We start from the raw sequence: 27,426 nt of genomic DNA on the forward strand, positions 1-27,426 counted from the left end.
GGCTGATAATATTATTATTATTATTATGTATTGTGGCTAATTAATGGCAGATTAATCGCTAATGAATTGATAATTATAGCTAATCATTGCTAATTAATTAGCAATGAATAATCATGGCTAATAATGGCTAATCATTAGGAAATAGCGATAAAAAATCGGAAATGATGATTAATGATGCAAAATAATTAGGAAATAATGCGGAAATAATGACTAATAATTAGGAAATAATTATTAATAACGATGAATAATTAAGAAATGATGATTATTAATGAGGAGGTAATTAGCATATCTCCCCTCCCCCTCTTTTCCAGCTGTTCCTGGAACAGCCCGAGGGGGGGGAGGGGCGGCAGCTGCGGGGTCACGTGACCGATCCCATTCCCCTCCCCCCCCCTTCTTGGGGGGGAGGGGACGCGGGGGGGAGGGGGAGGGGAAAATTTGGGAATTTTGGGGTTAAAAATTGGGAAATTTGGGGGTAAAAATTGGGAATTTGGGGGTTAAAAATTTGGGAATTTGGGGGTTAAAAATTGGGAATTTTAGGGTTAAAAATTGGGAATTTTGGGGATGAAAATTGGAAATTTTGGGGGTAAAAATTGGGAATTTTGGGGGGAAAAAATGGGAATTTTGGGAGTTAAAAATTGGGGATTTTGGGAGTTAAAAATTGGGAATTTTGGGGAATAAAAATTGGAAATTTGGGGGTAAAAATTGGGAATTTTGGGAATGAAAATTGGAAATTTTGGGGGTAAAAATTGGGAATTTTGGGAATAAAAATTGGGAATTTGGGGGGGAAAATTTGGGAATTTTGGGGTTAAAAATTGGGAATTTTGGGGGTAAAAATTGGGAATTTTAGGAGTTAAAAATTGGGAATTTTGGGGGTTAAAAATTGGGAATTTTGGGGGGTAAAAATTGGCAATTTTCGGGTTAAAAATTTGGGAATTTTGGAGTTAAAAATTGGGAATTTGGGGGGTAAAAATTGGGAATTTGGGGGGTAAAAGTTGGGAATTTTGGGAATAAAATTTGGGAATTTTGGGGGTAAAAAATTGGGAATTTTGGGGGTAAAAATGGGAATTTTGGAGTTAAAAATTGGGAATTTTCGGAATAGAAATTGGGAATTTTGGGGTTAAGAATTGGGAATTTTGGGGGTAAAAATTGGGAATTTTGAGGTTAAGAATTGGGAATTTTGGGAATAAAAATTGGGAATTTTGGGGTTAAGAATTGGGAATTTTGGGAATAAAAATTGGGAATTTTGGGGTTAAGAATTGAGAATTTTGGGGGTAAAATTTGGGAATTTTGGGAATAAAGATTGGGAATTTTGGGGATAAAAATTGGGAATTTGGGGGTTAAAAATTTGGGAATTTTGGGAATGAAAATTGGGAATTTTGGGGGTAAAAATTGGGAATTTGGGGGGTAAAACCTGGGAATTTTGGGAGTAAAAATTGGGAATTTGGGGGGAATAAAAAGCTCCCAAAAAATCGCAATTTTGAGCTTTCCCCCCTTCAAAAACCCCCAAATTTGGGGATTTTTTCCCCTTTTTGTTTTGGGAATTTTGGGAATTTTCCCCTTTTTGTTTTTGGGGAATTTTGGGAATTTTTCCCTTTTTGTTTTTGGGAATTTTGGGATTTTTCCCCTTTTTGTTTTGGGGAATTTTGGGAATTTTTCCCTTTTTGTTTTTTGGAATTTTGGGAATTTTTCCCCTTTTTGTTTTTGGGAATTTTGGGATTTTTCCCGCGGGAATTCCCGCAGGAATTCGGGGTCCGGGAGCCCCCCTGGAGCCCCCCCGGGGGGAGGTCCCGGGAATTTCGGGATTTTGGGAGGGTCCGGGGGGGATCCGGGAGCGACCAGAAGGAGCCGAGGAGAGCGGTGGGAACCGGGGAGGGGAAAAATTGGGAATTTCGGGGCAAATTTGGGGGATTTTGGGGAAAATTTGGGAGTTTTAGGGGGAGTTGGGGGGAAAATGTGGAAGAAATTTGGGGATTTTCGGGGGGATTTGGGAGTTTTGGGGGGATTTTGGGAGGAATTTGGGGGAAATTTGGGGATTTTGGGGAGTTTTGGGGTGGATTTGGGGGAAATTTTGGGAGTTTTGGGGGAAATTTGGGGATTTTGGGGGGAATTTGAGAGTTTTTGGGGGGAATTTGGGGGCGAAATTCGTGAATTTTGGGGGAATTTTGGAAGTTTTGGGGGAGTTTTGGGGGGATTTGGGGGAGTTTAGGGGAGTTTGGGGGAAATTTGGGAAAAATTTGGGGGAATGAGGGGGATTTTGTGGAAAATTGGGAATTTTAGGGGGAGTTTGGGGGAAAATTTGGCAGAAATTTGGGGATTTTGGGGGGAATTTGGGGGGATTTGGGGGCAAAAATCGAGAATTTGGGGGGGTTGGGGAGTTTTGGGGGGAAATTTGGGATTTTGGGGGGAATTAAAGGGATTTTGGGGAAAATTGGGAGTTTGGGGGAAAAATTGGAAGAAATTTGGGGATTTGGGGGGGGATTTGGGGGAAATTTGGGAGTTTTAGGAGCAATTGGGGGGGATCCGGGGTCAAAATCTGGGAATTTTGGGAGGATTTGGGAAGTTTTTGGGGGAATTTTGGGGTAATTTGGGGGGATTTAGGGGGAAATGTGGGAATTTGGGGGAATTTTGGGGGGAGTTTGGGGGAAAATGTGGAAGAAATTTTGGGATTTTGGGGGGAATTTGGGAGTTTTGGGGGGATTTGGGGGCAAAATCCGGGAATTTGGGGGGATTTTGGGGGGAATTGGGAGGAATTTGGGGGAAATTTGGGGATTTTGGGGGAATTTGGGGATTTTGGGGGGGATTTGAGGAGTTTTGGGGTGAATTTTGGGGAAATTTGGGGATTTTGGGGGGATTTGGGGGAATTTGGGCCAAATTCGCAACTTGGGGGGAATTTGAGGGAAATTTTGGGGGATTTTTTTTGGAATTTTGGTCAATTTTGGGACATTTGGGGCCGATTTTGCCCTTCCCGGGTGGTTTTAATGGGGTTAATGAATATTTATCTTTATGCAAATGAAGGGGTGGGGTCAGAGTAAGACCACGCCCCTCCTGCAGCTGTTGTAGGAGGGAGGGGTGGGGGGGGAAATTCCAGCAAAGGATTCTGGGAACAGCTGCTGGGGGGGCTCCCAGTGCTCCCAGTTCATTCTCAGTTCATTCCCAGTCCATCCCAGTCCATCCCAGTTCATCCCAGTTCATTCCCAGTTCATCCCAGTCCCTCCCAGTTCATCCCAGTCCCTCCCAGTTCATTCCCCAGTTCATTCCCAGTCCATCCCAGTCCATCCCAGTTCATCCCAGTCCCTTCCAGTCCTTCCCAGTCTCTCCCAGTCCATCCCAGTCCCTCCCAGTCCATCCCAGTTCATCCCAGTCCCTCCCAGTTCATTCCCCAGTTCATTCCCAGTCCATCCCAGTCCATCCCAGTTCATCCCAGTCCCTCCCAGTCCCTCCCAGTCCATCCCAGTCCATCCCAGTCCATTCCCAGTCCCTCCCAGTCCCTCCCAGTCCATCCCAGTTCATCCCAGTCCCTCCCAGTTCATTCCCAGTCCCTCCCAGTCCCTCCCAGTCCATCCCAGTTCATTCCCAGTCCCTCCCAGTCCCTCCCAGTCCCTCCCAGTTCATTCCCAGTTCTCTCCCAGTCCCTCCCAGTCCCTCCCAGTCCCTCCCAGTTCATTCCCAGTCCCTCCCAGTCCCTCCCAGTCCATCCCAGTCCATCCCAGTTCATTCCCAGTTCTCTCCCAGTCCCTCCCAGTGCTCCCAGTATCCCCGGGCTGGGGGCGGGGCCATGGCGGCGCTGCCGCTGCCCCTCCCCCTCCTGCTGCTGGCCGGGGTGGCCGAGGGGACCCCGCGGGGGACAGAGGGGACAGCGCTGGACCTGGGTGAGTGTCCCCAAATGTCCCCAAATGTCCCCAAACCCCCAATGTCCCCTCTCTGTCCTCGATGTCCCCAATGTCCCCTGGATGTCCCCAATGTCCCAAATGTCCCCAAATGTCCCTAAATGTCCCCAAACCCCCAATGTCCCCTCTCTGTCCTCGATGTCCCCACTGTCCCCTGGATGTCCCCAATGTCCCCAAATGTCCCCAAATGTCCCTAAATGTCCCCAACCCCCCAATGTCCCAAATCCCCCCAATGTCCCCAGTGTCCCAAAATGTCCCCAAATCCCTTTGATGTCCCCAATGTCCCCAATCTCCCCACTGTCACCTGGCTGTCCCCAATCCCCCCAATGTCCCCAAACCCCCACTGTCCCCAAGTGTCCCCAAGTGTCCCAAGTGTCCCCAAGTGTCCCAAGTGTCCCCAAGTGTTCCAAGTGTCCCAAATGTCCTCAATCCCCCACTGTCCCCAATGTCCCCAAGTGTCCCCACTGTCCCCACAGTCCCCAATGTCCCTGAGTGTCCCCAAGTGTCCCCCAATCCCGCCAATGTCCCCAATGTCCCCAACGTCCCCAATGTCCCCAAACCCCTTTGATGTCCCCACTGTCCCCTGGCTGTCCCCAATGTCCCCAATCCCCTGGATTTCCCCACTGTCCCCTGGCTGTCCCCACTGTCCCCAATGTCCCCAATCCCCCGGATGTCCCCTGGCTGTCCCCAGGCTGTCCCCAATGTCCCCAATCCCCTGGATGTCCCCAATGTCCCCAAACCCCTTTGATGTCCCCACTGTCCCCTGGCTGTCCCCAACCCCCCGGATGTCCCCACTGTCCCCTGGCTGTCCCCAATGTCCCAAACCCCTTTGATGTCCCCACTGTCCCCGGGCTGTCCCCTGGCTGTCCAAATGTCCCCAAACCCCTTTGATGTCCCCACTGTCCCCTGGCTGTCCCCAATGTCCCCACTGTCCCCTGGCTGTCTCCTCACTGTCCCCACTGCCCCCAATGTCCCCAAACCCCTCTGATGTCCCCTGGCTGTCCCCACTGTCCCCTGGCTGTCCCCTGGCTGTCCCCACTGTCCCCACTGTCCCCACTGTCCCCTGGCTGTCCCCTGGCTGTCCCCACTGTCCCCACTGTCCCCAATGTCCCCTGGCTGTCCCCACTGTCCCCTGGCTGTCCCCACTGTCCCCACTGTCCCCACTGTCCCCTGGCTGTCCCCTGGCTGTCCCCTGGCTGTCCCCACTGTCCCCACTGTCCCCAATGTCCCCTGGCTGTCCCCACTGTCCCCTGGCTGTCCCCACTGTCCCCACTGTCCCCTGGCTGTCCCCACTGTCCCCACTGTCCCCACTGTCCCCTGGCTGTCCCCACTGTCCCCACTGTCCCCAATGTCCCCTGGCTGTCCCCACTGTCCCCTGGCTGTCCCCACTGTCCCCACTGTCCCCTGGCTGTCCCCACTGTCCCCAATGTCCCCAATGTCCCCAATGTCCCCTGGCTGTCCCCTGGCTGTCCCCACTGTCCCCTGGCTGTCCCCTGGCTGTCCCCACTGTCCCCTGGCTGTCCCCACTGTCCCCAATGTCCCCACTGTCCCCAGGCCGCTGTCGCTTCGCTCTGGGCATGGAGGACGGGACCATCCCCGACTTTCGCCTCTCAGCCTCCAGCGCCTGGTCCGACTCCACCGCCGCCCGCCACGGCCGGTACGCACCAGTACGCACCAGTACGGACCAGTATGGACCATTACAGACCAGTATGGACCAGTATAAACCAGTACAGACCAATATGGACCTGTATAAATCAGCATGGACCAGTAGGGGCCAGTATAAACCACTATAGACCAGTATGGACCAGTATAAATCAGCATGGACCCGTATGGACCAGTATAAATCAGCATGGACCCGTATGGGCCAGTATAAACCAGTATAGACCAATATGGACCTGTATAAATCAGCATGGACCAGTAGGGGCCAGTATAAACCACTATAGACCAGTATGGACCAGTACAAATCAGCATGGACCAGTAGGGGCCAGTATAAACCAGTACAGACCAGTATGGACCAGTAGAGGCCAGTATAAACCACTATAGACCAGTATGGACCAGTATAAATCAGCATGGACCCGTATGGGCCAGTATAAACCAGTATAGACCAGTATAAACCAGTATAAATCAGCATGGACCAGTACGGACCAGTAGGGGCCGGTATAGACCAGTATTGACCAGTATGAACCAGTATAGACCAGTACGGACCAGTAGGGACCCATATGGACCAGTAGGGGCCAGTATAAAACAGTATAGACCAGTATGGACCAGTAAAGGCCAGCATGGACCAGTAGGGGCCAGTATAAACCAGTACGGAGCAGTATAAACCAGTACAAATCAGCATGGACCAGTAGCCGCCAGTATAAACCAGTATAGACCAGTATGGACCAGTAGGGACCAGTATGGACCTGTAGGGACCAGTATGGACCAGTAGGGGCCAGTATAAACCAGTATGGACCAGTACAGACCAGTATGGACCAGTAGGGGCCAGTATAAACCAGCGTCCCCAAATGTCCCCAGATGTCCTCGGTTGTCCCCAGGCTGGGCCACAGCAACGGGGACAGCACCTGGTGTCTGGTGTGTCCCCTGTGTATCCCCCAAAAATGACACCCGGATGTCCCCAAACCCCCAAATGTCCCCCCATTCCCAAAGGTCCCCATGTCCCCAAATGTCCCCAAACATCCCCAAACGTCCCCAAATGTCCCCAGGCTGGGCTGCAGCGATGGGGACGGCGCCTGGTGTTCAATGGGTCCCCTGGGTGTCCCCAAAAATGACACCTGGATGTCCCCAAACCCCCAAATGTCCCCAAATCTTCTGGGTGCCCCCATTCCCAAGTGTCCCCATGTCCCCAAATGTCCCCAAATCTTCTGGGTGCCCCCATTCCCAAGTGTCCCCATGTCCCCAAATGTCCCCAAATCTTCTGGGTGCCCCCATTCCCAAGTGTCCCCATGTCCCCAAATGTCCCCAGGCTGGGCCACAGTGACGGGGACGGCGCCTGGTGTCCGGTGGGTCCCCTGGGTGTCCCCAAACCCTCAAATGTCCCCAAATCTTCTGGGTGTCCCCCCATTCCCAAGTGTCCCCATGTCCCCAAATGTCCCCAAATGTCCCCAGGCTGGGCTGCAGCGACGGGGACGGCGCCTGGTGTCCAGCATGTCCCATAGGTGTCACCAAAAATGTCCCCAAACCTCAAAATGTCCCCCCATTCCCAAGTGTTCCCATGTCCCTAAACATCCCCAAATGTCCCCAAATGTCCCCAGGCTGGGCCGCAGCGACGGGGACGGCGCCTGGTGTCCAGCATGTCCCATAGGTGTCACCAAAAATGTCCCCAAACCTCAAAATGTCCCCCCATTCCCAAGTGTTCCCATGTCCCTAAACATCCCCAAATGTCCCCAAATGTCCCCAGGCTGGGCCGCAGCGACGGGGACGGCGCCTGGTGTCCAGCATGTCCCCTGGGTGTCCCCAAACCCGCAAATGTCCCCAAATCTTCTGGGTGCCCCCATTCCCAAGTGTCCCCATGTCCCCAAGTGTCCACAAATGTCCCCAAACGTCCCCAAATGTCCCCAGGCTGGGCCGCAGTGATGGGGACGGTGCCTCGTGTCCAATGGGTCCCCTGGGTGTCCCCAAAAATGACACCTGGATGTCCCCAAACCTCAAAATGTCCCCCCATTCCCAAATGTCCCCATGTCCCCCAATGTCCCCAAACGTCCCCAAACGTCCCCAAACGTCCCCAGGCTGGGCCGCAGTGACGGTGACGGCGCCTGGTGTCCGGCGGGGCCGGTGTTCCCGGCCGAGCAGGAGTTCCTGGAGGTGGACCTGGGCCGGCTGCACCTGGTGACACTGGTGGGGACACAGGGACGCCACGCGGGGGGACACGGCCGCGAGTTCGCCCGGCAGTACCGGCTGCGCTACAGCCGCGACCGGCGCCGCTGGCTGCGCTGGAGGGACCGCTGGGGCGCCGAGGTGGCCCTGGGGACATCCCGGGGGGTTGGGGACATCGGGGGGGTCGAGGGGGTTTGGGGACGTTGGGGGTGTAGGGGATGTTGGGGACGTCGGGGGGGTCGAGGGGGTTTGGGGACATTGGGGGGGTTGGGGATGTTGGGGGTGTCAAGGGGATTTGGGGACATTGGGGGTGTTGGGGACATCGGGGACGTTGAGGGGGTTTGGGGACATTGGGGGTGTTGGGGACGTTGGGGGTGTTGAGGGGATTTGGGGACATTGGGGATGTTGGGGACACTGGGGGTGTTGAGGGGATTTGGGGACATTGGGGATGTTGGGGATGTTGGGGGTGTCAAGGGGATTTGGGGACATTGGGGGTGTTGGGGACATTGGGGACGTTGAGGGGGTTTGGGGACATTGGGGGTGTTGGGGACACTGGGGGTGTTGAGGGGATTTGGGGACATTGGGGGTGTTGGGGATGTTGGGGGTGTCAAGGGGGTTTGGGGACGTTGGGGGTGTTTGGGATGTTGGGGGTGTTGGGGACATTGGGGGTGTTGGGGATGTTGGGGGTGTCAAGGGGGTTTGGGGACGTTGGGGGTGTTGGGGACATTGGGGGTGTCAAGGGGATTTGGGGACCTTGGGGGTGTTGGGGATGTTGGGGGTGTTGAGGGGATTTGGGGACATTGGGGGGGTTGGGGACACTGGGGGTGTTGGGGACATTGGGGGTGTTGGGGACACTGGGGGTGTTGGGGACATTGGGGGTGTTGGGGACACTGGGGACGTTGGGGACACTGGCAGTGTCAAGGGGATTTGGGGACATTGGAAATATTGGGGACATTGGGGACATTGGGGATATTGAGGGGATTTGGTGACATTGAGGCGACCTTGGTGACATCGAGTGGACCTTGGGGGGACATTGCTGAGCCCAGTCCATCGCGGACCTTGGGGACACCCCGGGGGACTTCAGAGGCCGTGACAGACCCCGGGAAATTCCCGCCGTCCCCTCGGCTGACGCCACCCTCGGGTGCCACCGGCCCCGCCGTCGGTGTCACCTCAGGTGATCGGTGGCAACGAGGACCCCGAGGGGGTGGTGCTGAAGGACCTGTCCCCCGCGCCGGTGGCCCGGGCGCTCCGGGTGTACCCGCGGGCGCCGCGCGCCATGAGCGTCTGCCTGCGCCTCGAGCTCTACGGCTGCCCCTGGGAGGGTGAGTGTCACCTCCCTGTCACCTCCCTGCCACCTCCCTGTCACCTCCCTGTCACCTCCGTGTCACCTCCCTGTCCCACCCCACTGGTGGCCCTAAAGGGGTGGTGGTCGCCCGTGGTCGTGTTCTTCACCCAACAGTCCTTGGTAATGGCCATGGGGCACGTGGGTTGGGGTTTGGTCATTGTGGGGTCAAAGGTTGGGTGTTGGGGTCATCCATTGGGTGTTGGGGTCATCCATTGGGTGTTGTGGTCATCCATTGGGTGGTGAGGTCATCCATTGGGTGTTGGGTTCAATGGTTGGGTGTTGGGGTCAAGGGTTGGGTGTTGGGGTCATCCATTGGGTGTTTGGGTCATTGGTTGGGTGTTGGGGTCAATGGTTGGGTGTTGGAGTCATCCATTGGGTGTTGGGGTCATTGGTTGGGTGTTGGAGTCATCCATTGGGTGTTGGGGTCATTGGTTGGGTGTTGGGGTCATCCATTGGGTGGTGAGGTCATCCGTTGGGTGGTGAGGTCATCCATTGGGTGTTGGGGTCAATGGTTGGGTGTTGGGGTCATCCATTGGGTGTTGGGGTCATTGGTTGGGTGTTGGAGTCATCCATTGGGTGTTGGGGTCATTGGTTGGGTGTTGGGGTCATCCATTGGGTGTTGGGGTCATTGGTTGGGTGTTGGAGTCATCCATTGGGTGTTGGGGTCATTGGTTGGGTGTTGGGGTCATCCATTGGGTGGTGAGGTCATCCATTGGGTGGTGAGGTCATCCATTGGGTGTTGGGGTCAATGGTTGGGTGTTGGAGGTCATTGGTTGGGTGTTGGGGTCGTTGGTTGGGTGTTGGGGTCAATGATTGGGTCATGAGGTCAACGGTTGGGTGTTGGGGTCATTGGTTGAGTCATGAGGTCATTGGTTGGGTGTTGGAGTCAACGGTTGCGTCATGGGACCAACAGTTGGTTGATGACATCATCCATTGACTCATGACATCATCACGGCCACCCCACCCCCCCCATCCCACCCAGCGCCACCTCTTGGATGTCCCCAAAGGTGTGGCGGCCCTCCATGGCCACGCCCCCCCGTTAACCCCCCGGTGACCCCGTGGTGACCCCGCGGTGACCCCGCGGTGACCTCATGGTGACCCCGGGGTGACCCCACGGTGACCCCGCGGTGACACGTCCCTGTCCCCGCCCCCAGCCGGGCTCTTGTCCTACACGGCACCGCGGGGACACGTCATGGCCCTGGACCCCGTCCCCATCGTCCTCAACGACTCCACCTACGACGGCTTCAGCGCCGGCCCGTGAGTGTCCCCAGGTGTCCCCAGGTGTCCCCAGGTGTCCCCAGGTGTCCCCAGGTGTCCCCAAGGGCCACCCGCCCCAAGAATTCCCAAATGTCCTGGATCCAACCCCTCCAAAGTGTCCCCAAACTGTCCCAGGAGTTTTCCAGATGTTCCAGTGGTGCTCAGAGTGTCCCCAGGTGTCACCAAACCATCCCCAGGTGTCCTCAAACTGTCCCCAGCTGTCCCCAGGTGTCCCCACACTGTCCCAGGTTGTCCCTTCAGAGTCCCCAGGTGGGTGGGACGGGACAATCCCCATGCCCAGGTGTGTCCCACCTGCCCAGGTGTCACTGGGGGAATCTCCAGGTGTCACTGGGGGATCTCCAGGTGGGTGGGACAGGACAACCCCCATTTCCAGGTGTGTCCCACCTGCCCAGGTGTCACTGGGGGATCTCCAGGTGTCACTGGTGGTTCCCAGGTGTCACTGGGGGGATCTCCAGGTGGGTGGGACGGGACAATCCCCGTGCCCAGGTGTGTCCCACCTGCCCAGGTGTCACTGGGGGGATCTCCAGGTGTCACTGGGGCGTTCCCAGGTGTCACTGGGGGATCTCCAGGTGGGTGGGACGGGACAATCCCCATGCCCAGGTGTGTCCCACCTGCCCAGGTGTCACTGGGGGATCTCCAGGTAGGTGGGACAGGACAACCCCCATGCCCAGGTGTGTCCCACCTGCCCAGGTTGCACTTCGGGGGGCTGGGCCAGCTCTCGGACGGGGTCCTGGGCCTCGATGACTTCCTGAGGACCCGCGAGCGCCGCCTCTGGCCGGGCTACGACTACGTGGGGTGGCCACGCCCACCCGGGCCCCACCCCCACGTGGAGCTGGAGTTCGAGTTCCAGGAGCTCCGCGCCTTCCACGCCATGCAGGTGCCCCGGGGCATGCTGGGATTGGTCAGCCATGGATGGACAGATGGGTGACCACTGTCCAGCTCGGGGTCAGGGATGTCCCTCTGGATTGGTCACCTTGCCCCAGGGCATCATGGGACGTCGTTGTCACCCCCACCAGGTCCACTGCAACAACCTCCACACGCGCGGCGTCGGAATCTTCCGGGCGGTGGAGTGCCGCTTCAAGAAGGTCTTGGCCACGGCCTGGGAGCCCGCGGTGGCCACCCACAGCCTGGGCGGGGCCACCAAGGACCCCAGTGCCCGCTCGGTCACCGTCCCCTTGGGCGGGCGCCACGCCCGCTTCATCCAGTGCCGCTTCTTCTTCGGCGCCGAGTGGATGCTCTTCAGCGAGGTGTCCTTCGTCTCAGGTTGGGTGTTGGGGTCAAGGGTTGGGTGGTGGGGTCATTGGTTGGGTGTTGGAGTCAATGGTTGGGTGTTGGGGTCATCCATTGGGTGTTGGGGTCAATGGTTGGGTGATGGGGTCATCCATTCCGTGTTGGGGTCAACGGTTGGGTGTTGGGGTCATCCATTGAGTGGTGGGGTCAAGGGTTGGGTGTTGGGGTCATCCATTGGGTGTTGGGGTCAACGGTTGGGTGGTGGGCTCAATGTTTGGGTGTTGGGCTCAATGGTCGGGTTTTGGAGTCAATGGTTGGGTGTTGGGGTCAAGGGTTGGGTGTTGGGGTCATCCATTGGGTGTTGGGGTCAATGGTTGGGTGTTGAGGTCATCCATTGGGTGTTCGGGTCAACGGTTGGGTGTTGGGGTCATTGGTTGGGTGTTGGGGTAATTGGTTGGGTGTTGAAGTCAATGGTTGGGTATTGGGGTCATCCATTGGGTGTTGGGGTCAACAGTTGGTTGTTGGGGTCATCCATTGGGTGTTGGGGTTATCCATTGGGTGGTGGGGTCATTGGTTGGGTGTTCGGTCAATGGTTGAGTGGTGGGGTCAATGGTTGGGTGTTGAGGTCAATGGTTGGGTGTTGAGGTCAATGGTTGGGTGTTGAGGTCAATGGTTGGGTGTTGAGGTCAATGGTTGGGTGTTGGGGTCATCCATTGGGTGTTGGGGTCAACGGTTGGGTGTTGGGGTCATCCATTGGGTGTTGGGGTCAACGGTTGGGTGTTGGGGTCATCCATTGGGTGTTGGAGTCATCCATTGGGTGTTGGAGACATCGGTTGGGTGTTGGGGTCATTGGTTGGGTGTTGAGGTCAACGGTTGGGTCATTGGGTCAACAGTTGGATGTTGGGGTCATTGATTGGGTGTTGGGGTCAATGGTTGGGTGTTGGGGTCATCCATTGGGTGTTGGGGTCAAGGGTTGGGTGTTGGGGTCATCCATTGGATCTTGGGGTCATCTATTGGGTGATGACATCATTGGTTGACTGATGAGGTCATCATCAACCTATGACATCACTGATTTTGCGATAACGTCATCGATTGTTTGTTCCATTGCGCCGATGATGTCTTTGACTGTTGATGACGTCATTGACCGTCGATGACATCATCAATGACTGTCCCCGCCCACAGAGGTGCTGGATGACCCCGTGGGTGCCAGCGGGTGGCCCCCGACCCCTGACCCCTCCACCGCCATCTTGGAAAGCGCCCACGATGGGGGCGGGGCCATCAACATCACTGGCTCAAGTAGGCGGGGCTTAGATGGGTGTGGTTTAAATGGGTGTGGTTTAAATGGTGTGGTTTAAATGGGTGAGGGTTAAATGGGAGGGGTTTAACTGGGAGGGGCTTGATAAGGGAGATTAAGTGGGTGGGGCTTCTCTGGGAGGGGCTTAAATGGGTGGAGTTTAAATAGGAGGGGATTTCATGGGTGGGGCATAACTGGGCGTGGCTTAACTGGGAGGTGTTTGAGTGGGTGTGGTCAATGGGGTGGGGCGTAATTGGGTGGGGCCTAATGGGGTGGGGTTTAATGGAGGTGTAAATGGGTGGGGCTTAATTGGGTGGGGCCCAATGGGGTGGGGTTTAATGGAGGTGTAAATGGGTGGGGCTTAATTGGGTGGAGCCTAATGGGGTGGGGTTTAATGGAGGTGTAAATGGGTGGGGCTTAATTGGGTGGAGCCTAATGGGGTGGGGTTTAATGGAGGTGTAAATGGGTGGGGCTTAATTGGGTGGGGCCTAATGGGGTGGGGTTTAATGGAGGTGTAAATGGGTGGGGCTTAATTGGGTGGGGCCCAATGGGGTGGGGTTTAATGGAGGTGTAAATGGGTGGGGCTTAATTGGATGGGGCCTAATGGGGTGGGGTTTAATGGAGGCGTAAATGGGTGGGGCTTAATTGGGTGGGGCCTAATGGGGTGGGGTTAAATGGAGGTCTAAATGGGTGGGGTTTAATTGGGTGGGGCCTAAAGGGGTGGGGTTAAATGGAGGCATAAATGGGTGGGGCTTAATTGGGTGGGCCCTAATGGGGTGGGGTTTAATGGAGGTGTAAATGGGTGGGGCTTAATTGGGTGGGCCCTAATGGGGTGGGGTTTAATGGAGGTGTAAATGGGTGGGGCTTAATTGGGTGGGCCCTAATGGGGTGGGGTTTAATGGAGGTGTAAATGGGTGGGGCTTAATTGGGTGGGGTTTATTGGGGCGTGGCTTGAGGGTTAAATAGGTGGAGCTTATAGGGGTGTGGCTTAATGGAGAGTTAAATGGGTGGGGTTTAATTGGGCGTGGCTTAATGGGGTGTAGATTAATGAAGGTGTAAATGGGCGGGGCTTACTTGTGTGGGGTTCAAAGGGGTGGGAATTAAATGGGCGTGGCTTATCTGCGGTGGGCGTGGCCATGAGCCTTCCCTGCCCTTCCCAGCAGCCCCTGGGGAGGCCGGGCTGGTCCCGCCGGTGGCCCAGGGCGGGGCGGGGCAGTCGCCGGCGCTGCTGGGCTGCCTGGGCGCCATCATCCTCCTCCTGCTTGCCATCATCATCCTCATCCTGCGGCGGCGCCACGGCTCGGCCGGGCCGCTGGGCAAGGTCACTGGGAGGGACTGGGAGGGACTGGGGGGGGATTGGGAGGGACTGGGAGGGAATGGGAGGGACTGGGAGGGACTGGGAGGGACTGGGATCAAACTGGGAGGGGATTGGGGGGAACTGGGAGGGATTGGGAGGGACTGGGATGGACTGGGAGGGACTGGGAGGGGACTGGGAGGGGACTGGGAGGGACTGGGAGGGACTGGGATCAAACTGGGAGGGGATTGGGGGGAATGGGAGGGATTGGGAGGGACTGGGATGGACTGGGAGGGACTGGGAGGGACTGGGAGGGGACTGGGAGGGGACTGGGAGGGGCTGGGAGGGACTGGGATCAAACTGGGAGGGGATTGGGAGGAACTGGGAGGGAACTGGACTGACTGGGAGGGACTGGAAGGGAACTGGGATGGACTGGGAGGGGTTGGGATGGACTGGGAGGGAACTGGGAGGGACTGGGAGGGGTTGGGATGGACTGGGAGGGGACTGGGAGGGACTGGAATCAAACTGGGATGGACTGGGAGGGTCTGAACTGGTTTTTACTGGTCTGAGCGTGTTCTAATTGCTCTGAATCGGTTCTAGTCGCTTGGAACTGGCTCTAACTGAGGCTGAACTGGTTCTAACTGGTCTGAACCGGTTCTAACTGGTCTGAGCTGGTTTTTACTGGTCTGAGCCCGTTCTAACTGGCTCTAACTGGTTTTTACTGGTTCCCAGGGCTGCGGGGCGGAGGCGGCGCTGCGGGTGCATCTCTCGGGTCTGAACTGGGGGGTTGAACTGGTTCTAACTGGTCTGAACCAGTTCTAACTGGCTTTAACTGGCTCTAACTGGCTTTAACTGGCTCTAACTGGTTCTAACTGGTTTTTACTGGTTCCCAGGGCTGCGGGGCGGAGGCGGCACTGCGGGTGCAGCTCTCGGGGGACACCGTGGTCATCAACAATGCCACGGGGGGGGGAGGGGCGCGGGGGGGACCCCGCTACGAGCGGATCGGAACCGGAACCGGAACCGGAACAGGGACCGGGATTGGGAACGGGAACGGAATCGGAACCGGAAATGGAACCGGAACCGGGGAGTACCAGGAACCCACCCGGGGACGGCCCCGACTGCCCCCGGTGCCCCCCGGGGCTGGTGAGAGAGGGGAGGGAAAAAGGGGAAAAATGGGGGAAAATGGGGAAAAATGGGGAAAAGTGGAAAATGGGGAAAAGGAAGAAGGAGGAAAATGGGGAAAATGGGGGGAAATGGGAAAAATGGGGAAAATGGGGAAATGGGAAAAATGGGGAAAATGGGGAAAATGGGGAAAAGGGGAAAATGGGGAAAAGGGGAAAATGGGGAAAATGAGGAAAAGGGGAAAATGGGGGAAATGGGGAATAGAAAAAAGGGGGGAATGGGGAAAAGGGGGAAAATGGGGAAAAGGAAAAAAGGGGAAAAAAGGAAAAAAGGAGGAAATGGGGAAAAGAAATGAGGGGGAAATGGGGAAAACGGGGAAAAGGGGAAAAATGGGGAAAGGGGAAAAATTGAGAAAATGGGGAAATGGGGGAAAATGGGGAAAAGAAAAGAGGGGAAAATGGGGAAAAAGGGGAAAAGGAAAAAGGAAAAAATGGGGATAATGAGGAAAAGAAAAGAGGGGGAAATGGTGGAAATAGGGAAAAGGGAAAAAAGGGGAAAATGGGGAAAAGAAAAAATGGGGGAAATGGGGAAAAGGAAAAAGGAAAAAATGGGGAAAATGGGGGAAAGAAAAATGGGGAAAATGGGGGAAATGGGGGAAAATAATAATGGGGAAAATGGGGAAAACAAAAGAAGGGGGAAAGGGGGAAAAGAAAAAAGGAAAATAGGAAAAAAAGGGAGGGGGGAAAAGGGGGGAAATGGAGAAAAAATTCGGGGGAAATGGGGAAAAAATGGGGGAAAAGAGGAAAGAAAAAAGGGAAAAAAGGGGGAAGAAAAAAGGGAAAAAGGGGGAAAAGTGGGGAAAAGAAAAAAGGGGGAAAGGACAAAAAGGACAAAGAGGAAAAAAGGGAGGGAAAAAATGGGGAAAAAGGGGAAAAGTAAAAAGAGAAAAAAAGTGAAAAAGGGGAGCAAAGGAGGGGAAAAAGGAGGGAGGGAGGATTTTTCCCCCCATTTTTATTTTTGCCCGAAATCTCAAAAAAGATTAATCCGGGAATGAGGAAAAGGCTCAAAATGGCCCCAAAAAATCCCTCGGGAATGGGAGGGGAGAGGGAACCCCCACCTCTCTCTGACCACGCCCCTCTCTGACCACGCCCCTCTCTGACCACACCCCCACAGCCAACCCAGCCTATCGGCTCCTTCTGGCCACCTACGCCCAGCCAATAGGAGGCCTCGCCTTGGCCCCACCCAACACCGCCAAGCCAATCAACACCAACGGTAAGGGTGGGGCCCAATGAAGGCCACGCCCACTTTGGCCACACCCACTATAATCTCATTCGTGCCCCTCCCATCCGCACAGGTGAGCCCGAGGTGGGGGCGGGGGCTTATGCTGAGGCTGACGTCACCGGAGGCTCCGCCTATGCCCTGGCTGGCCCCGCCCACAGCCCCACCCATGGCCCCGCCCTCCCAAGCTTCCCTCGGGACCGCCTCCGCTTCCGGGAGAAGCTGGGGGAGGGGCAGTTTGGAGAGGTAAGCCACGCCCCTGGCACCAAGCCACGCCCCCATTGAGGTTACACCCATAATGGCTTAGCCTCACCCCCAAAAAGGCTTTAGCCCCGCCCCTAAATTATTTGCCACACCCACTGTGGATTAGCCTGACCCCTTATTGGCACCGCCCCTTATTAATGCTCCACCCCCATGAATTTGGCCCCACCCACAGGCGTATGTTTGGCCCCACCCACCTGAGGTTTAATTCCCGCCACATTCAGGCCACACCCCCTGCATGTTAGCCCCGCCCCATTTCTGAAGGCCCACCCCTTTTCTACTGCCCACACTCTCATGTGTTTGACCACGCCCCATTTCATGTGGCCCCACCCCCCACAGGTGCTGCTGTGTGAGGTCATCGCCCCCCACACCCTGGGCCTGGCCCCGCCCCCCAGCTCAAGCCCCGCCCCCTCGGTCACAGAGCGCCCCCTGCTGGTGGCGGTCAAGGTGCTGCGGCCGGACGCCGCCAAGAACGCCCGGTAGGGAAACTGGGAGAACTGGGAGGGACTGGGAGGGACTGGGAGGGAGTGGGATTGACTGGGAGGGACTGGGATTGACTGGGAGGGACTGGGAGGGAACTGGGAGGGACTGGGAGGGAACTGGGAGGGACTGGGATGGAACTGGGAGGGACTGGGAGGGACTGGGAGGGAGTGGGATGGACTGGGAGGGACTGGGAGGGAGTGGGTGGGAACTGGGATGGAACTGGGATGGACTGGGAGGGAGTGGGAGGGGCTGGGATGGACTGGGATGGACTGGGATGGACTGGGAGGGACTGGGAGGGAGTGGGAGGGACTGGGGGAGGAACAGAAGGATACTGGAGGGTGGGCAGATGTCCCCAGGTGTGCCCAGGTGTCCCCAGGTGTACCCAGGGCATACCCAGGTGTGCCCCAGGTGTCCCCAGGTGTGCCCAGGAGTACCCAGGTGTGCCCAGGGCATACCCAGGTGTGCCCAGGTGTACCCAGGTGTGCCCAGGTGTGCCCAGGTGTATCCAGGGCATACCTAGGTGTGCCCCAGGTGTGCCCAGGAGTACCCAGGTGTGCCCAGGTGTGCCCAAAGGTGCCCAGGGCATACCCAGGTGTGCCCAGGTGTACCCAGGTGTGCCCAGGTGTATCCAGGGCATAGCTAGGTGTGCCCCAGGTGTGCCCAGGAGTACCCAGGTGTGCCCAAAGGTGCCCAGGGCATACCCAGGTGTGCCCAGGTGTACCCAGGTGTACCCAGGTGTACCCAGGGCATACCCAGGTGTGCCCAGGTGTGCCCAGGTGTGCCCAGGTGTGCCCAGGGCATACCCAGGTGTGCCCAGGGCATACCCGGGTGTACCCAGGTGTACCCCAGGCATACCCAGGTGTGCCCAGGTGTGCCCCGGGCATACCCAGGTGTGCCCAGGTGTACCCAGGTGTGCCCAGGTGTACCCAGGGCATACCCAGGTGTGCCCAGGGCATACCCAGGTGTACCCAGGTGTGCCCAGGTGTACCCAGGTGTGCCCAGGTGTACCCAGGGCATACCGAGGTGTGCCCAGGTGTGCCCAAAGGTGCCCAGGGCATACCCAGAGCATACCCAGGTGTGCCCAGGTGTACCGAGGGCATACCCAGGTGTGCCCAGGTGTGCCCAGGTGTGCCCAGAGCATACCCAGAGCATACCCAGGTGTGCCCAGGTGTGCCCAGGGCATACTCAGGTGTACCCAGGTGTGCCCAGGTGTGCCCAGGTGTGCCCAGGTGTTACTCAGGTATACTCAGGTGTACCCAGGGCATACCCAGGTGTACCCCAGGTGTACCCAGGTGTGCCCAGGTGTGCGCTCACCTGACACCTGGCGTGCCCAGGCGGGATTTCCTGCAGGAGGCGCGGGCGCTGTGGCGGCTGCGGGACCCCAACATCGTGCGGCTGCTGGGGGTGTGCGGGGGGCCCGGCCCCCTCTGCATCGTCACCGAGTACATGGAGCACGGGGACCTGCACCAGTTCCTGGGCGGGGCCCGGGGACACGCCCTCAGGTGGGACACGCCCACATCCCCACACACCTGGCTGGGCCACGCCCGCTATAGCCACACCCACTCCGAGTTGGGCTTTGTTGTCGTTTTGGGGGTGCTGGCCCTTTAAGAAATTCCTTCCTTCCTAATTACGTCACCATTTAAGAGGCTACGCCCAAATATGGACACACCCGGATGAGCCACGCCCACTACAGCCACACCCACTACAGACACGCCCACTACAGCCCCGCCCACTTCAAGTTGTTTTCAGTCTTAATTTCTGGGGTTCTGGCCCTTTAAGAGGAATCTCTCCATAATTAAGCCACGCCCCTCACTAATTAAAGGCCACACCCAAATACGGACACACCCATATGAGACACGCCCACTCCCAGCCACGCCCACTCTGAGTTATTTTTGTTAACATTTCCAAGGTTCTGGCCCTTTAAGAAGAACCATAATTAAGCCACGCCCATCATGCAAAAAGACCACGCCCACATACACACACGTGATTGGGCCATGCCCACTACAGCCACGCCCACTCCGAGCTGGGTTTTGTTGTCATTTCGGGGGTGCTGGCCCTTTAAGAAAAATCCCACCTTCCTAATTACATCACCACTTAAAAGGCCACGCCCAAATATGGACACACCAACTTAAGCCACGCCCACTCCGTGCAGAAAAATTTGATTTTTTAGGGGGAAAAAAGCACAAAAAAATGCAAAAAAATTGGAAATTTTTTAGGGAGATAAAGCAGAAATAAATGCAGAAAAATCGGATTTTTAGGGGTGGAAAAAAGCACTAAAAAATGCAAAAAAAATCAGATTTTTTCGGGGAAAAAAGCACCAAAAAATGCAAAAAAAATCAGATTTTTTGGGGGTAAAAAGCACCAAAAATGCAAAAAAAATTTCAGATTTTTTAGTGGAAAAAAGCACCAAAAAATGCAAAAAAAATCGGATTTTTTAGGGAAGAAAAGCACAAATAAATGCAGAAAAATCAGATTTTTTAGGGGGAAAAAATCACCAAAAAAATGCAAAAAAATTGGATTTTGGGGGAAAGAAAAACACCAAAAATTGTAGAAAAATCAGATTTTTTTAGGGGAAGAAAAGCACAAATAAATGCAAAAAAATCAGATTTTTAGGGGGGAAAAAAGCACAGATAAATGCAGAAAAAACCAGATTTTTTTTAGGGAGAAAAAAAGCAGAAATAAATGCAGAAAAATCCGATTTTAGGGGGGAAAAAAGTACCAAAAATTGTAGAAAAATCAGATTTTTTAGGGGAAGAAAAGAACAAATAAATGCAGAAAAATCAGATTTTTAGGGGGGGGAAATCACAAAAAATGCAGAAAAAATTGGATTTTTTTGGGGGAAAAATCATAAAAAATTGTAGAAAAATTGGATTTTGGGGGGGAAAAAACCACCAAAAATTGTAGAAAAATCGGATTTTTTAGCGGAAAAAAGCGATTTTTTTGGGGAAATCCTGAAAATTAAATTTTTTTGTCATAGCCTGGCCACCTTGGTGCACCTGGGCTCGCAGATCGCGGCCGGGATGCGCTTCCTGGCCGCCAGGAATTTCGTGCACCGGGACCTGGCGACGCGGAACTGCCTGGTGGGGGAGGGGCTGCGCGTCAAGGTGGCCGATTTCGGGATGAGCCGCAGCCTCTACGGCACCGAGTACTGCCGGGTGCGCGGCCGGGCGCTGCTGCCCATCCGCTGGATGGCCTGGGAGAGCATCCTCTGGGTGAGGGGAGAGGAGAAATTGGGAAAAAATGGGGAAAAACGGCGAAAAAATGGGATTTTTTGGTGAAAAAATGGGATTTTTAGAGCGAAAAATGGGATTTTTTAGGGGGAAAATTGGATTTTTTAGGGGGAAAATTGGATTTTTGGGGGATTAAAATATTGGGGAATGGATAGGTTTTGGGGAGATGGGAAAAATTGGAATTTTGGGGGGAAATGGCAGATATTAGGGAAAAATGGTGGAAAAATGGGATTTTTGGGGAGGGAAATGTTGGGAAAATGGGGATTTTGGGGGATGATCAGGGAAAGATGGGAAGAAAATTGGGGGGAATTGGATTTAGGGAATGAAAAGGGATTTTGGGGGGAAATTGGGATTTTTGGGGAGAAAAATGGGATTTTTTGGTGAAAAAATGGGAATTTTTGGGGGAAAAATGGGGAAAATTTGGATTTTTGGGGATCAAAAAATTGGGGAATGAATAGATTTGAGGGAGCTTGGAAAAAATTGGAATTTTGGGAGGAAAATGGTGGAAAATGGGATTTTTGGGGGGAAAAATGGGCAAGTTGGGGTTTGGGGGGAAATTGGGATTTTTGGGGATGAGCCGCAGCCTCTACGTCACCGAGTACTGCCGGGTGCGCGGCCGGGCGCTGCTGCCCATCCGCTGGATGGCCTGGGAGAGCATCCTCTGGGTGAGAAAAAGGGAAAAACGGGAAAAAACGGGAAAAAAATGGGATTTTTTGGTGAAAAAATGGGATTTTTAGAGCAAAAAATGGGATTTTTAGAGCGAAAAATGGGATTTTTTGGGGGGGAAAATTGGATTTTTTAGGGGGAAAATTGGATTTTTGGGGGATTAAAATATTGGGGAATGGATGGGTTTTGGGGAGATGGGAAAAATTGGAATTTTGGGGGGAAAATGGGGGAATGGGAAAAAATGGGATTTTTTGGGTGAAAAAATGGGATTTTTAGAGCGAAAAATGGGATTTTTTAGGGGGAAAATTGGATTTTTTAGGGGGAAAATTGGATTTTTGGGGGATTAAAATATTGGGGAATGGATAGGTTTTGGGGAGATGGGAAAAATTGGAATTTTGGGGGAAAATGGTGGAAAATGGGATTTTTGGGGGGAAAAATGAGCAAGTTGGGGTTTTGGGGGAAATTGGGATTTTTGGGGATGAGCCGCAGCCTCTACGGCACCGAGTACTGCCGGGTGCGCGGCCGGGCGCTGCTGCCCATCCGCTGGATGGCCTGGGAGAGCATCCTCTGGGTGAGGGGAGAGGAGAAATTGGGAAAAAATGGGAGAAAACAGGAAAAAACGGCAAAAAAATGGGATTTTTTGGTGAAAAAATGGGATTTTTAGAGCGAAAAATGGGATTTTTTGAAGGAAAAAATGGGGAAAAATTGAAATTTTTGGGGATCGAAAAATTGGGGAATAGGTTTTGGAGTGGAAAATGGAAAAAATTGGAATTTTGGGGGGAAATGGCGGAAAATGGGATTTTTTGGTGAAAAAATGGGATTTTTTGGGTGAAAAAAATGGGGAAACTTGGATTTTTTGGGGATTAAAATATTGGGGAATGGATGGGTTTTGGGGAGATAGGAAAAATTGGAATTTTGGGGGGAAAATGGTGGAAAATGGGATTTTTGGGGGGAAAAATGGGCAAGTTGGGGTTTTGGGGGAAATTGGGATTTTTGGGGATGAGCCGCAGCCTGTACGGCACCGAGTACTGCCGGGTGCGCGGCCGGGCGCTGCTGCCCATCCGCTGGATGGCCTGGGAGAGCATCCTCTGGGTGAGGGGAGAGGAGAAATTGGGAAAAAATGGGGAAAAACGGCGAAAAAATGGGATTTTTTGGTGAAAAAATGGGATTTTTAGAGCGAAAAATGGGATTTTTAGAGCGAAAAATGGGATTTTTTGGGGGGGAAAATTGGATTTTTTAGGGGGAAAATTGGATTTTTGGGGGATTAAAATATTGGGGAATGGATGGGGTTTGGGGAGGATGGGAAAAATTGGAATTTTGGGGGGAAAATGGGGGAATGGGAAAAAATGGGATTTTTTGGGTGAAAAAATGGGATTTTTAGAGCGAAAAATGGGATTTTTTAGGGGGAAAATTGGATTTTTTAGGGGGAAAATTGGATTTTTGGGGGATTAAAATATTGGGGAATGGATAGGTTTTGGGGAGATGGGAAAAATTGGAATTTTGGGGGGAAATGGCAGATATTAGGGAAAAATGGTGGAAAAATGGGATTTTTGGGGAGGGAAATGTTGGGAAAATGGGGATTTTGGGGGATGATCAGGGAAAGATGGGAAGAAAATTGGGGGGAATTGGATTTAGGGAATGAAAAGGGATTTTGGGGGGAAATTGGGATTTTTGGGGAGAAAAATGGGATTTTTTGGTGAAAAAATGGGAATTTTTGGGGGAAAAATGGGGAAAATTTGGATTTTTGGGGATCAAAAAATTGGGGAATGAATAGATTTGAGGGAGCTTGGAAAAAATTGGAATTTTGGGAGGAAAATGGTGGAAAATGGGATTTTTGGGGGGAAAAATGGGCAAGTTGGGGTTTTGGGGGAAATTGGGATTTTTGGGGATGAGCCGCAGCCTGTACGGCACCGAGTACTGCCGGGTGCGCGGCCGGGCGCTGCTGCCCATCCGCTGGATGGCCTGGGAGAGCATCCTCTGGGTGAGGGGAGAGGAGAAATTGGGAAAAAATGGGGAAAAACGGCGAAAAAATGGGATTTTTTGGTGAAAAAATGGGATTTTTAGAGCGAAAAATGGGATTTTTTGAAGGAAAAAATGGGGAAAAATTGAATTTTTTGGGGAACAAAAAATTGGGGAATAGGTTTTGGAGTGGAAAATGGAAAAAATTGGAATTTTGGGGGGAAATGGCGGAAAATGGGATTTTTTGGTGAAAAAATGGGATTTTTTGGGTGAAAAAAATGGGGAAACTTGGATTTTTTGGGGATTAAAATATTGGGGAATGGATAGGTTTTGGGGAGATAGGAAAAATTGGAATTTTGGGGGGAAAATGGTGGAAAATGGGATTTTTGGGGGGAAAAATGGGCAAGTTGGGGTTTTGGGGGAAATTGGGATTTTTGGGGATGAGCCGCAGCCTCTACGGCACCGAGTACTGCCGGGTGCGCGGCCGGGCGCTGCTGCCCATCCGCTGGATGGCCTGGGAGAGCATCCTCTGGGTGAGGGGAGAGGAGAAATTGGGAAAAAACGGGGAAAAACGGCGAAAAAATGGGATTTTTTGGTGAAAAAATGGGATTTTTAGAGCAAAAAATGGGATTTTTAGAGCGAAAAATGAGATTTTTTAGGGGAAAAAATGGATTTTTTAGGGGGAAAATTGGATTTTTGGGGGATTAAAATATTGGGGAATGGATGGGTTTTAGGGGATGGAAAAATTGGAATTTTGGGGGAAAATGGTGGAAAATGGGATTTTTGGGGGGAAAAATGAGCAAGTTGGGATTTTGGGGGAAATTGGGATTTCGGGATGAGCCGCAGCCTCTACGGCACCGAGTACTGCCGGGTGCGCGGCCGGGCGCTGCTGCCCATCCGCTGGATGGCTTGGGAGAGCATCCTCTGGGTGAGAAAAAGGGGAAAAATGGGAAAAAACGGGAAAAAAATGGGATTTTTTGGTGAAAAAATGGGGTTTTTAGAGCAAAAAATGGAATTTTTAGAGCGAAAAATGGGATTTTTTGAAGGAAAAAATGGGGAAAAATTGAATTTTTTGGGGATCAAAAAATTGGGGAATAGGTTTTGGAGTGGAAAATGGAAAAAATTGGAATTTTGGGGGGAAATGGCGGAAAATGGGATTTTTTGGTGAAAAAATGGGATTTTTTGGGTGAAAAAAATGGGGAAACTTGGATTTTTTGGGGATTAAAATATTGGGGAATGGATAGGTTTTGGGGAGATGGGAAAAATTGGAATTTTGGGGGAAAAAAGGGGGAAAATGGTGGAAAATTGGGATTTTTGGGGATGAGCCGCAGCCTCTACGGCACCGAGTACTGCCGGGTGCGCGGCCGGGCGCTGCTGCCCATCCGCTGGATGGCCTGGGAGAGCATCCTCTGGGTGAGAAAGGGGGAAAAAATGGGGAAAAATGGGAAAAAAAAGGGATTTTTTGGTGAAAAAATGGGATTTTTAGAGCGAAAAATGGGATTTTTAGGGGGAAAAATGGGATTTTTGGGGGGAAAAATGGGGAAAAATTGGATTTTTTGGGGATTAAAAAATTGGGGAATGGATGGATTTTAGGGGATGGAAAAAATTGGAATTTTGTGGCGAAAAGAGGGAAAATGGGAAAAAATGGGATTTTTAGGGGAAAAATGGCGGGAAAATGGGAAAAAATAGAGGGAAAATGGGGATTTTGGGGAATGATCGGGGAAAGATGGGAAGAAAATTGGGGGGATTGGATTTAGGGAATGAAAAGGGATTTTGGGGGGAAATTGGGATTTTTGGGGAGAAAAATGGGATTTTTTGGTGAAAAAATGGGATTTTTTGGTGAAAAATGGGATATTTTTGGGTAAAAAATGGAAAAACGGATGGGATTTTCAGGGGGAAATTGGGAAATAAATTGGGGAATAAATAGATTTGGGGGGGCTGGAAAAACTTGGAATTTTGGGGGAAAAAAGGGGGAAAATGGGGAAAAAATGGGATTTTGGGGGAAGAAATGGCAGGAAAATGGGGATTTTTGGGGTTACGCTCTGGGAGCTCCTGAATCCCCAAATTTCGACTTCCTGGCTTAACAAAAACGCCTAAAAACTCCCAAAAATTTCCCCAAAAAATCTCAAAATTCCCCCAAAATCCCCAAAATTCCCCAAATTTGGGATTCCAGGACATTTTCAGCCCAGCCAGTGATGCCTGGGCCTTGGGGGTGACGCTCTGGGAGCTCCTGAAACCCCAAATTTGGTATTTCTGAGCTCCCAAAAACTCCCAAAATTCCCAAAAAATTCCCAGATTTCGACTTTCCAACCTCCCGAAAATGCCTAAAAACTCCCAAAAATTCCCTGAAAAATCTCCAAAAATTCCCCAAAAATTCTCCAAAAATTCTCAAAAATCCCCCAAAATCCCAAAATTCCCAAAATTTGGGATTCCAGGACATTTTCAGCCCAGTCAGCCATGCCTGGGCCTTGAGGGTGATGCTCTGGCAGGTCCTGAAACCCCAAATTTCGACTTCCCGACCTCCCGAAAACGCCTAAAAACTCCCAAAAATTCCCCAAAAAATCTCCAAAAATTCCCCAAAAATTCCCAAATTTCCCAAAATTCCCCAAATTTGGGATTCCAGGGCACGTTCAGCCCGGCCAGCGACGCCTGGGCCTTCGGGGTGACGCTCTGGGAGGTGCTGACGCGCTGCCGGGAGCAGCCCTACGGCGCCCTGAGCGACGAGCAGGTGATCGCCAACGCTGGGCACCACTTCCAGAACCGCGGCCAGCAGGTGGGACTGGGAGCACTGGGAGCACTGGGAGGGACTGGGAATGGACTGGGATGGACTGGGAACAGACTGGGATGGACTGGGAGGCACTGGAAGCTGTTTAGAGGAGGTTATGAGGCACTGGGAGTAGACTGGAATGGACTGGGAGGCACTGGGAGTGGACTGGAATGGACTGGGAGGCACTGGGAATGGACTGGGAGGGACTGGGAACAGACTGGGAATGGACTGGGATGGACTGGGAGGCACTGGGAGGCACTGGGTGATCGCCAACGCCGGGCACCACTTCCAGAACTGCGGCCAGCAGGTGGGACTGGGAGCACTGGGAGGGACTGGGAGGGACTGGGAGGGACTGGGGGTCACTGGGAGGGGTTTAGAGCAGGTTAGGGGCCACTAGGAGTCACTGGGAATGGACTGGGACACACTGGGAGTGGAATGGGATGGACTGGGACAGACTGGGAATGGACTGGGAGGGACTGGGATGGACTAGGATGGACTGGGAGTGACTAGGAGGGACCGGGAGGGACTGGGATGGACTGGGAATTGACTGGGAGGGACTGGGAGGGACTGGGAATGGACTGGGAGGGAACTGGGAATGGACTGGGAGGGAACTGGGAGCACTGGGATGGGTTTATGGGGCCCAGTTATTCCTGTCTCAGTCCCCCCCAGTCCCTCCCAGTCCCCCCCAGTCCCATCCCAGTCCCTCCCAGTCCCTCCCAGTCCATCCCAGTCCCTCCCAGTCCCATCCCAATCCATCCCAGTCCCCTCCCAGTCCCTCCCAGTCCCATCCCCGTCCCTCCCAGTCCCCCCCAGTGGCTCCCAGTCCGTCCCAGTAACCCCAGTTCCAGCAGTACCTGCCCTGCCCCCCCGGCTGCCCCCCGGCCCTGCACCGGCTGATGTTGAACTGCTGGGCCCGCGAGGCGGCCGAGCGGCCGGACTTCGGCCAGCTGCACCGGGCGCTGAGTGACCACGCGGCCCTGGAGTGACCACTGGTCATCTTCATCATCATCATCGTCACTGACCACCCTTCGGCCACCTGCACCGGGCGCTGAGTGACCACACGGCTCTGGAGTGACCACGTGGCCTTGGAGTGACCACTGGTCATCTTCATCATCATCATCATCACTGACCACCCTTCGGCCACCTGCACCGGGCGCTGAGTGACCACACGGCCCTGGAGTGACCACGCGGCCCTGGAGTGACCACACGGCCCTGGAGTGACCACTGGTCATCTTCATCACCTTCATCATCATCACTGACCACCCACTGAGTGACCACGCGGCCCTGGAGTGACCACACGGCCCTGGAGTGACCATCACCATCTTCATCACCTTCATCATCATCACTGACCACCCACTGAGTGACCACACGGCCCTGGAGTGACCACACGGCCCTGGAGTGACCATCACCATCTTCATCATCATCATCATCATCACTGACCACCCTTCGGCCAGCTGCACCGGGCACTGAGTGACCACACGGCTCTGGAGTGACCACACGGCCCTGGAGTGACCAC

At 53.7% G+C, this 27,426-nt stretch overlaps 1 protein-coding gene across 1 annotated transcript; it reads left to right on the forward strand.

Moving 5' to 3' along the window:
* Window positions 1-1,818: 1,818 nt before the first annotated feature.
* Window positions 1,819-26,914, forward strand: LOC311164879 (epithelial discoidin domain-containing receptor 1-like). The gene is made up of 19 exons (XM_084224516.1): window positions 1,819-1,857; window positions 3,733-3,869; window positions 5,442-5,544; window positions 7,616-7,844; window positions 8,878-9,025; window positions 10,203-10,305; window positions 11,017-11,203; window positions 11,343-11,589; window positions 12,739-12,852; window positions 14,011-14,171; window positions 15,038-15,287; window positions 16,440-16,538; window positions 16,621-16,790; window positions 17,145-17,284; window positions 18,623-18,790; window positions 20,266-20,433; window positions 24,475-24,556; window positions 25,767-25,916; window positions 26,759-26,914. Exons 2-19 carry the CDS (start codon window positions 3,776-3,778, stop codon window positions 26,894-26,896), a joined length of 2,751 nt encoding a protein of 916 aa, XP_084080642.1. The 5' UTR covers window positions 1,819-1,857; window positions 3,733-3,775; the 3' UTR covers window positions 26,897-26,914.
* The last annotated feature ends 512 nt before the right edge of the window (window positions 26,915-27,426 follow it).

The sequence above is a fragment of the Fringilla coelebs genome (genome assembly GCF_963513975.1).
Source record: "Fringilla coelebs genome assembly, chromosome: 39".
Classification (NCBI taxonomy): Eukaryota; Metazoa; Chordata; class Aves; order Passeriformes; family Fringillidae; genus Fringilla; species Fringilla coelebs.

Bases quoted from the DNA above. Each gene is read 5' to 3' on its own strand.
- LOC311164879 (XM_084224516.1), top strand. From the start codon at position 3,776: ATGGCGGCGCTGCCGCTGCCCCTCCCCCTCCTGCTGCTGGCCGGGGTG. The intron at 11,590-12,738 runs GTTGGGTGTTGG...CCCCGCCCACAG, and splicing joins CGAGGTGTCCTTCGTCTCAG to AGGTGCTGGATGACCCCGTG. The intron at 20,434-24,474 runs GTACTGCCGGGT...GATGAGCCGCAG, and splicing joins CGCAGCCTCTACGGCACCGA to CCTCTACGGCACCGAGTACT.